This window comes from Cibotium barometz, chromosome 48, assembly GCF_041138505.1.
Source record: "Cibotium barometz isolate CiBa-2024 chromosome 48, ASM4113850v1, whole genome shotgun sequence".
In the NCBI taxonomy this organism is placed as follows: domain Eukaryota; kingdom Viridiplantae; phylum Streptophyta; class Polypodiopsida; order Cyatheales; family Cibotiaceae; genus Cibotium; species Cibotium barometz.
In genome coordinates this window covers 8585214-8595035 of record NC_141093.1, presented here as the reverse complement: position 1 = coordinate 8595035, position 9822 = coordinate 8585214, and the positions used below count along the sequence as shown (strand labels likewise).

Sequence of the window (9822 nt, the reverse complement as noted above, 5' to 3'; positions counted from 1 at the left end):
TTTTGTTAAATAAAGGTTGTCTCTTGAGACTTGAATCCCATAAAATGTATACTGTTCCAAAACTTCGATCATGCCAACACACCTCCAAATTGCAAGGAATTTTTATATTACTCCGAAATAGGGTCCCACAATATTCTTTGTAAACACAGACCCGCAAACGTCTGTCGGTTTTATTGAGACGGAGTGTCTGTCTTTCTAGCTGTGCGCGCGCGCGCGTGTAGTTTGAAACATCTTAACGAAATGGGTTCCAACCAGCAGCTTGCAGATCCTACTAAGCTTCCTCGCCCAAATGCTGCTCAATACAAAGCACAGCTCACTCCTTATGTCACCCTGAGCTGCATAATGGCAGCCAGTGGAGGTCTCATGTATGGCTATGACCTAGTCGTTGCAGGTAATTAAGAATTTGTTAGGCTTCCAGCACATGTATGAGGAGACGGATCTCAAATAATGATGAGATAATGATCATCATTCACATGGAGATTTGGTGCTTAATTTTTTTCAGGTGGGATTGCGATCATGGACGATTTCCTTGCAAAGTTCTATCCGGAGGTGCTGGTGAGCAAGAGGGATGCAAAGCAAGACAACTACTGCAAGTATAGGAACGATGTGTTTCAGCTGTTTGCTTCCTGCCTTTACATTGCGGCCCTCTTGGCGACCTTTGTAGCCTCTGTTGTGACCAGAAGATATGGCCGGAAGACCAGCATGCTGATAGCCGGCCTCCTCTTCATGGTGGGTACCGCCATGGGCACCTCTGCCCAAAACCTTGGAATGCTCTTGTCCGGCAGAGCCTTGCTTGGCTGTGGTCTGGGTTTCTCCAATCAGGTAAACACACACACACACACACACACACACACACTCACACTATCTTCGATGCGATTGGATAATTTTGATTATTGATTATAACTTATATGCCATGCTATATAATTTTGAGTTTGATTTACTGATTATATGGCCGCATGCAGGCGGTGCCTCTGTATTTGGCGGAAATTTCACCACCTACGTTGAGAGGTGGCTTAAGCTACTTCTTTGTGCTGTATGTCTACGTGGGCATACTTCTTGGCAACGTGGTGAATTATATAGCAGAAAAGCTCCATCCATGGGGCTGGCGACTCTCGTTGGGTGTGGCAGGCATCCCGGCAATCTTGTTGGCTGTGTTTAGCCTCGTATTGGTGGAGACCCCCACGAGCCTTATACAAAGGGGTCACCATGACAAAGCCAAAGTAGTTCTGGCAAGAATAAGAGGCCGCAGCTCTCATGAGGTTGATGCAGAGTTCGAAGAACTAGTAGTGATCGCCAGCCGGGCCACGTCCACCAGCATGAAGAGTGCGCTCAATAGCTTATTCACAAATAGGAATTATGTGCCGCAGCTAGTTATGGGGGTGGTATTCCCCTTCTTCCAGCAAATGGCCGGCAATGATGCCATCCTCTTCTACGGGGCCTTCCTCTTCAAGACTGCCGGGTTCGGGGATCAAGCAGCCCTTTACTCGGCTATCATCACAGGCGCCACCGGCCTTGTCAGTAGCGCCGTTGCAATCTTCATGGTGGACAGATTTGGTAGAAGAAAACTACTCGTTGGTGGAGCGTCAATCATGATCCTAACAATGGTATTAAAACTATCCCATACATCATTGCTAGTTATCTTCTATATCTAGCACGCATCGAGGAGAGAGAGGGTAATATTGCTCAAGACGTTGTGTAGGGAAGGTCATGGTAATCATTTACACGTTTAACATTTCAAAAAAGTTACATAAGATTGTCTTATGTGGGCATTCGCAATTCATACAACATTAAAAAAAACAAGGATTAGAAAAAATCTGAGCACCGGTAGGGGAGGTCTGTGGTGAGCAGCAGGGTTCGCAGATCTGAGGTCTCGTCTTCTTCATTTCCTCTCTGTAATTCGACAAATGTATCACAAGCTCTCTGACATAGGCTCTTTCCCTTTCCCCCCTCCTCCAAAGGGGGAGGAGGAGTAGGTATGGCTCTGCAAGAGGCGCTGAGGGATGGTATCATACACAGCATTCAGATCCCAAGTTCTCCTGAGAAAGCTTAGGGATTCAGCTCCATTGCCTCTACTTCTTTTGCCCCCAACCCCCTGTTTCAGACTATGCCCTTCCTTCAACATGACCCTATGCAATGATGGCTAGTCTCCCTCCGGCCAGTGTGGTGAGCATGAGGGGTTTCTTTCAAAATGCTGCTCAGACACCTCCTCGACCTCCCGACATGACATTGATGTCACTGCATGCACAAGGTATCTCCTCACAGAGTCATCGTCCTCTTTTCGCTTCCAATTTTTGCATTTACAGAATCATGCTGTAGAAAATTATTTTGGTAACCCTGAGACTATTCCTCAAAGAGAAGGGAAAGGTATCGAAAATCCCAACCAACAGTTCATTCCCAATCCTTCCCCTTTATCTGAGAATAGAGATCCAGAAGGCCTCAAAACTACTGAAGAAGATTTAGAGGAGGCAGTAGGAATGGGTAGTGAAGAGGAGGGTGTCACCATACCTGTTAGTGAGCTTGAGCTCTGGCATACTCAATTACAGGAAAGGGTCGTCATAGGTCTGTGTCATGGAGTGAGACCTTCTTTAGAGACTTTAAAGTCTTGGATTTCTCAGCAATGGGAGAACAAGAATATCAAAGTGCTTCAGGTGCAATACCTACCCAACAACTACTATCTGTTTTTTTTTAGAACTCTATTGCTGCTCTGCAGATTGTTAGTCATGGGCAATGGCTAATAAGAAATACTCCCCTTTCTTTTTTTTAAAATTGGTTTCTTGGTTTTAACCCAAAGGTCCTAGACCTACAAAGGTACCTGTTTGGGTAGACTTCCCAGATCTCCCCATAGACCTTTATCCCTGGTTGAAAAACATAGGAGCTTATGTGGGCAAAGTGCTTGGACAGAGGGCCAGAGGAGGGATCAACCCTGAATGGGATTCCCAACTCCTAATAGAAGTGGATGTTAGCTCTGATCTGAAAACTTCTGTTCTTGTAAAAGACTCCTTAGGTAAATCTCTTCATCTTCAAAGAGTTCTCTATAAAAATTTACCCAATGCCTGCTTCCAATGTATGAAACAAGGTCATTTCATAAAAGACTGCCCTGATTTAAAGCCTCCATCCCTTCAGGAAGTTCCTGTCCAAAACAAAACTGATGATTTTCAGGGAGTCAGCAAAAAAAAGCTTTTGTCAAAGCTAATAAGGGAACAAAGCCCTCTACCTCCAGGAACACGAATACATATAGCCCCCTATTGGAAAATGTTTTTGATCCTTTCAATTATGATTTAATTGCTTCTCCTAAATGTAACACGACAGAGAAGGTCCATGAAAGAAGTAAAAGTTCCAGATCAGGAAGAGAAGAAGACTTCAGAGGAAGCATTTGCTAATCTAAAATAGCAGGAAGCTGGGGGTCCTCAACCTGACCCTTCAGCCAAAAAGCCCCCTCAAAGCCCCATGGATAGGACCAGGGGCATGTCTTCAGACTCCTCTTCAGATTCAGAGGGTGATTCAATTTCCCAACACACAAGTCTCTCAAGCACCCCTCCAAGATGATATCATCTTTGCTGCTCAACTAGAAGATCAAGACAAGATTCTAAAAGAGATGGACATCTGTTGACATCCTCATGACTCAAGCTGAGGAGGAGAGCCTTCCTTCAGCAACCTCACCTAAATCCAAAAGGAAGAAGGAACCTTCCAACAAAGATCCCACAAGGCTATCTGTCTCTCTGGCTAAACCCTCTAAAAGCAGTAAAAAATGAAGACACCTCCATTCCGAGGCTACACTTTGAACTACAAAGGGCTAACAGATGCCATCAGGGCCCATATCATAAAAAGTTGGTTAAAAGACTCAAACTCTAAGCCTGACTTCATGTGTCTGCAAGAATTGAAAGTGTTTGGTCAGTCTCTTCTTTCTAACCTCTTGAGAGTTGGTGCTGGTTATAATAAATGGTATCACACTGATCATCAAAGTGGTAAATGTGGGGCTGCTATAGGAATAGCAGAGAAATATAGCACTCTTGTTACTAATGTTCATAAAGCTTTCAATGACAGCTGGATAGCAATAACATTAAATAGCTCTTTTAATTTCACTGTGGTTTCCATATATGCTTCCGACTCTTTGACGGACTGACAGGGCTTCAACTTGGGATGAATTGTCAAAACTGCCTAACCCATGCATATCTGTAGGAGATTTTAACATGGTTGAAATTTTGGAAGACAGATGGAACAAGTTGGGGCAAACAATCAATGGCAGTGAGAAGTAAGCATGGGACAAAATGCTTTTTGAGCTTAACATGTTGGATGTTTCTCAGAATACTGGTTTCACATGGTCAAACAAGCAGCAAGGCAATTGTTTCAGGGTAGCTAGGCTAGACAGGTTTTACATGAATGCTGATCTTCTGCACGAATACTGGTAGGTAAATTGTCAGAAGGATTGCTCTCTTTTGCTCTCTGATCATTTCCCTGTTACTATTGAGTTGCACAAAGATGAATGCTCATATAAGGCAGGCTGGCCACATGGATCAGCCTATTCTGTCTATTGGTATTGTTCAGCAAAAAGTAAAAGAAGCTTTTGCTTTTTCTTTTGGTATGTATGCATCTGCTTTCAAAGCTTGGGACCAAGCTGTTAAGGAAACTCAAAAAATCCTAACAAATTTTAAGAAGAAAGCTAGAGACATAAGGACATGCAGAAGGATGATGATATCATCTCAAATCTATGACCTAGAGTCTAAAAATGATCCTGGTAGTCCTCCTTCCTTCGCTCTATTGGAACTTAAAAATAAGCTCAAATAGGAAGAACTTCTAGCTGCTAAGGCCTCCATGCTTTGGACTAGAGAATTTTGGGCTGGAAAACTTGATAAACCTAATAAAGACATGTTTAATTTGCTAAGAAAAAAGAAAATTAGGAATTTCATTCCCTTTCTAAAAGATTCTTCTGGCAGACTTGTGAGCTCTCATAAAGATAATCTAAAAATGGTTGAGGACTTCTATTTTGGCATTTTTTCTTCTCCCCCTCAAAGAGGGGCTGATCAGACTCAGGCAAGGGCTCTTATTGCATTGAAAAGGAAGAAATTTCTTCCTCCCTCTCTTGCTAAAATATTGGATCGGCCCCTTATAGAGAGGGGGAGTTGAGAGACACTATCTCCTCTTTGAAAGTTGGTAAATCACATGGTCTTGATGGATTGCCCAATGAGTTCTTTCAGGTTTATCAAGAATTTCTTATCCCTCATCTTCTTAAAGTCTGGCAGGAGGCCTTAAAGCTAGGAGCCCTCCCTACTTCTGTTAACACTGGTGTGGTTAAACTGATACATAAAAGGGGGGACAAGGAGGACCTAGGTAACTGGAGACCAATAACTTGTCTGACTTCTACATATAAAATCCTCTCTCTCTCTCTAGCTAGAAGGATCAGTCCTATTATGAAAGACATTATCCTGCCTGAGCAAAAAGGATTTATAAAAGGTAGATTTATTCTTGATGCAATTATCAGTTTGTGGGAAGCAATTGAGCATGCAGATGAAACTGATCAAATATTTATGTTCTTCAAGATTGATTATGACAAGGCTTATGACAGGATGGAATGGGACTTCATCTTTCAGTCCTTACATGATGTTGGTTTTGGGAAACTCTTCATAAAAGTCATTTCAGTTCTATTTGGTAATGCACATGCAAGAATTGCTTTGAATGGGGAACTCACTGATGCTTTTCCTCTTAGGAAATCTATCAGGCAAGGTTGTCGTATTACTCCTCTATTATATGCTATTTGCTCAGATGCATTGGGATGGTTTGTACAGAATGCCATGGCACAAGGTAAGATCACAGGAATAAAAATCCCAGGGGATTGCAAGGACCTATGTATACAGCAGTTTGCTGATGACAAAAATACTCTGATGAAGAATGATGTTCAGTCTGTAGAAACTTTTTGGTAATGTCTAGATATTTTCTGTCTGGCTAGCGGGTCAGTCATTAATCGTGTCAAAAATGGTTTTTATGCCTCAGATGGTGATGTCCCACATATTATTTTATCAGGCTGGCTGCAAAAAAAATAGAACCTGGACAGATCTTTAGAGTGCTGGGCATTCCTATGGGCTTCAGAGTCACCCTTAATCAGAGATGGGACTCGGTACTTAATAAATTGAGGCAAAAGATGTTCAAGTGGCAAAAGCATCAAACCTCACTGTCCTCTAGGTCTTTTGTGCTTAATCATTATTTGATGTCTTCTCTGATTTATTTCCTTTCTTGTTTGGCAACCTGCTAAATATCAGATTAAAAAAGCATTTGCAAAGTTTGATCATTTTTGTGGGGTGGTGATCTTGACCATCCCAGAATACCAAAAGTCAGCTAGGACACTTGCTGTCAGCCCAAGATAAAAGGGGGGATAGGTTTGCTCAACTTGGATAGGATAGCAACCAAAATGGCCAGCAAATGGATTAAAAGGGCAGTAGATTCAGCTGACTTTTGGGCACTTCTGCTAAAGAGAGATATTCACAAGTTCAAGCTAAAATCCTACAAAGCTTGGACCAACTTGACACTGAGAGATTTGCTTCTCTCACCTGCTCCTTTTGTCCCTGTTGGCTCCAATCTAACTTGCAGATTTTGGAAAACCTAGATAGAGGTGAAGTCCAACTGGGTACTTACAAAGGATCTGAAGACTAACCCTCATTTTTTCTTGAATGACTCTCCATGGTTTGGTTTTTTTGTAGTTCAGTGTAAACTCCCTCTGAAAAGGAAAGCTCACAAGTGTTATAACGATGGAATACTCTCCTAGGGATGCTTCTTCAAGAATCAGAGAATCAAGGAAGCTGCTAATCTTCAGCTGGACTTCAACATCAGTCTCGTTATATTAAGTGAGGTCCATGGTTGCTATGTTTTATGAAATGTGAATGCCATCATATATGCAAATAAGTGACAGAGTTTGGTGCCTTTGTATCTCCCTCTTGGTTTTATGGTCTTTTGTTTCTAATGTCTTGTCCCTTATCCCTTTTTGGGCTTAAAATCAATTCACCTCCCCTTTTTGGGTTTTCATCGAATGCTACCTTTGGGTATCAACTTTCGTACTTATATTAAGTGAGGTCCATGGTTGATATGTTGTATGATTTTTTTTTGAGAAAGTGTAAATGAATTAAAGAGAAAACTGAACAAGCTACAATGGTCCCTCAGGAAGAGGGAGGGACAACCTCAACAGACAAAAGAGATTACAACATATTGAGATACATCTTGAGCCTAGTTCTTGAGTAGAACAATGGAAGGATGGAACTCCATTTTTGCCATCTGGTATTTTTTTGAAGCTGAGATTGGGTAGCCAGGGGGTCCTGAGCTTCTTTCATTTTCAAACACAGCAGCTCTCCTGAAATCTTCAAGTCAGACTTCAACAGTTGGAGAGGAAAGATGTTTCCATCAAGTAAACTTGCATTCCTATTGTGCCATATGAATGGCAACATCCCTCCAAATGTTCCAAAGGGGAATGTAAAGATGCTTGTAGTTACCCAGTGAAAACTTCTGAATTCCTATTTTGTATGCACCTTTAGGCTGAACTGCCTGCTGTAAAAGCTGAATTACCTGTTCATTCTCTTTACAGTTGAAGAACGGATGAAAGGTATCCTCTCTTGGACCTTTACATCTTACACATTTTCCATCCCCTATCCCAGCCTTGGAGCCAGTCCAAACTCCATGATGTATAATGCTCCACAACAAGAAGCTATGTTTGCTGGAAACTGGAAATGCCCACAAACATTTAAATCTATATGTCCACTGTCTAGAGCTCCAATTGACCCTCCATTTCTGGTTAAGTTTTCTCTTTAAATCTTCACACACTCCACCTTTGACCTGAAATTGAGAGAAGATTGCTTGAGCAACCATGCTTGTAGTACTTTTGATCTGAGAACCTCTGGGAGGTATATGGAACCTGCTCACAATATCTGGGGGATAACTACTTATACTCCCCTAGAGATAAAGAAATTCTTTTGGTCCGTATTCAATTGAAGACTATAACTGCTTCTTTGATTTTTCTGACTGTCCTCTTCTTATCCGTATATTGTCTCTGTCAATCCTAGGCAGCGTTTATATCTTTATGAATTGCTTGCATCTGATGTTCTAAGTCACCAAGCATTTGACTGGTCATCTCGACCCTAATCAATGGGTCGGACCTAGTTAATGGAGTTAAGCAATCTTGTCTGAGATGGACCCTGATTAGATTGGTATGAAGGAATTGGTCTCTGAATTTGGGTTCTAGACTTCCTTGTGCCCTTTCCATGGTAGGAGTCGGGCCGTCTTTTAACTGATGACTAAAACCTTGGCATCCAAAATACCGGTTCTCACTTCTGAACTCATCGTTCTGAATCCTTAAAACAAGTGGGCTCCTGAGAAGGTATTCTAGGGAAAGTGTCTTCCCTTTTTAAATAGAATCTTTCTTTTATTTTAGAGAGAGAATAATTATAAGATCAGAAAGGGAGATTCTTACTCTTGTATACCTCTAAGGCTGGGGGAGGAATCTTACATTCTACCCCACTTAAAAGGTGCAAGATGTCCTCATCTCGCAAGTAGAGGACAACTCTTTTGCTTAAGATCCAATTTATTCTGGGGTTCCTTATATTCCGGTCAACCCATTAGAATATGGGGATAAATATCCCTTATATAGAACTCATCATTAAATAACAATTCATTCAGATCATATCATTCATATCTTTAACACGATAATGGTCCATTAGACCAAAAAATTTCCTTCTGAACATTCCTCCATGGAATTTAAGTTAAGCAAGTTCTCAATTTGTCATCCCTTAACTTGATCTACCGTCTCAAGTATTAACAGTAGCACATTAATCTATCAAGAATTGTTTAGGTAGTTAAAAAACTAACATAATACACAAAATTATTTCATAATTGAGCACAATAAACATCAACAAAACATGAAATCTTATAAAATCGCATTTGAAACATGTTATTCCATTCTAATTTTTCATTGTAAGATTGTTAATGATTTTATTCATGATTTTAGGTGGTCATAGCAACAATATTTGCCACTGGTTTACTGGGCAATACACAAAAGTTACCACAAGGCGAAGGTGCAATAGAGGTGGTGATGGTGTGTCTATTTGTGGTCGCATTTGCAAGCTCATTAGGACCTTTAGCATGGCTTATCCCGAGTGAGGTTTACCAGCTTGAGGTGCGCTCAGTAGGCCTTAGCATGACTGTGTGTGTGAACATGCTCTTCAAGTTTCTAATTGCACAAACATTTTTGTCCATGCTATGCTCTTTTAAGTATGGCATCTTTCTCTTCTTTGGAGGTTGGATGGTGGTGATGGTTATTTTTGTGTCCCTTTTCTTGCCTGAAACAAACGGTATCCCAATCGACATCATGCAAGAATTATGGGCAACAAATTGGTTTTGGAAGAGGATTGTACCCACACACGTTGCTATCAAGTCTTATGAGCAATTACAAAAAGATCAACTATGAGAAAATCTTAGATAGCCTATGGCTAATAAGGCTTTACTCATTGCATGCGTTTTGGATCACCTTTTGGGAAAATAATTTATATGCTCATTTTAAATTGAAGGAAAACAAGTATCTACCTTATCATGTAAGGATTTAAGTCATATATAAGCTTAGATACCATGTAAACAAGAGAGTTTTTACTTGAATTGCTAGGAATATAAACAAGTTTCTACCATATAAAATAAGAGTATCTGTTATGTTATCCTTGACATATATTGTATATATAGAAGGAGAGGGGTTCTAGTTTGATTCCATGTGATGAAAAAAGTAGCAGAAAAAATAAGTTTACAACAACCATAATCTCTTCAAATCAAGGACTATTGTCATTAGGAGCATAAAAT

At 40.9% G+C, this 9822-nt stretch overlaps 1 protein-coding gene across 1 annotated transcript; it reads left to right on the top strand.

Moving 5' to 3' along the window:
• Positions 1 to 226: 226 nt before the first annotated feature.
• On the top strand, positions 227 to 9615 carry LOC147610782 (sugar transport protein MST4-like). Its single transcript, XM_086785293.1, has 4 exons — positions 227 to 391; positions 503 to 822; positions 963 to 1604; positions 8984 to 9615. The coding sequence occupies exons 1-4, from the start codon at positions 241 to 243 to the stop codon at positions 9440 to 9442; spliced, it is 1572 nt and encodes a 523-aa protein (XP_086641419.1). The 5' UTR covers positions 227 to 240; the 3' UTR covers positions 9443 to 9615.
• Positions 9616 to 9822: the final 207 nt, after the last annotated feature.

Excerpts from the sequence above, each read along its gene's own strand:
- LOC147610782 (XM_086785293.1), top strand. The coding sequence starts at position 241 with ATGGGTTCCAACCAGCAGCTTGCAGATCCTACTAAGCTTCCTCGCCCA. Across the intron at positions 392-502 it reads CTATGACCTAGTCGTTGCAG|GTGGGATTGCGATCATGGAC; the intron begins GTAATTAAGAAT and ends AATTTTTTTCAG. Across the intron at positions 1,605-8,983 it reads CAATCATGATCCTAACAATG|GTGGTCATAGCAACAATATT; the intron begins GTATTAAAACTA and ends TCATGATTTTAG.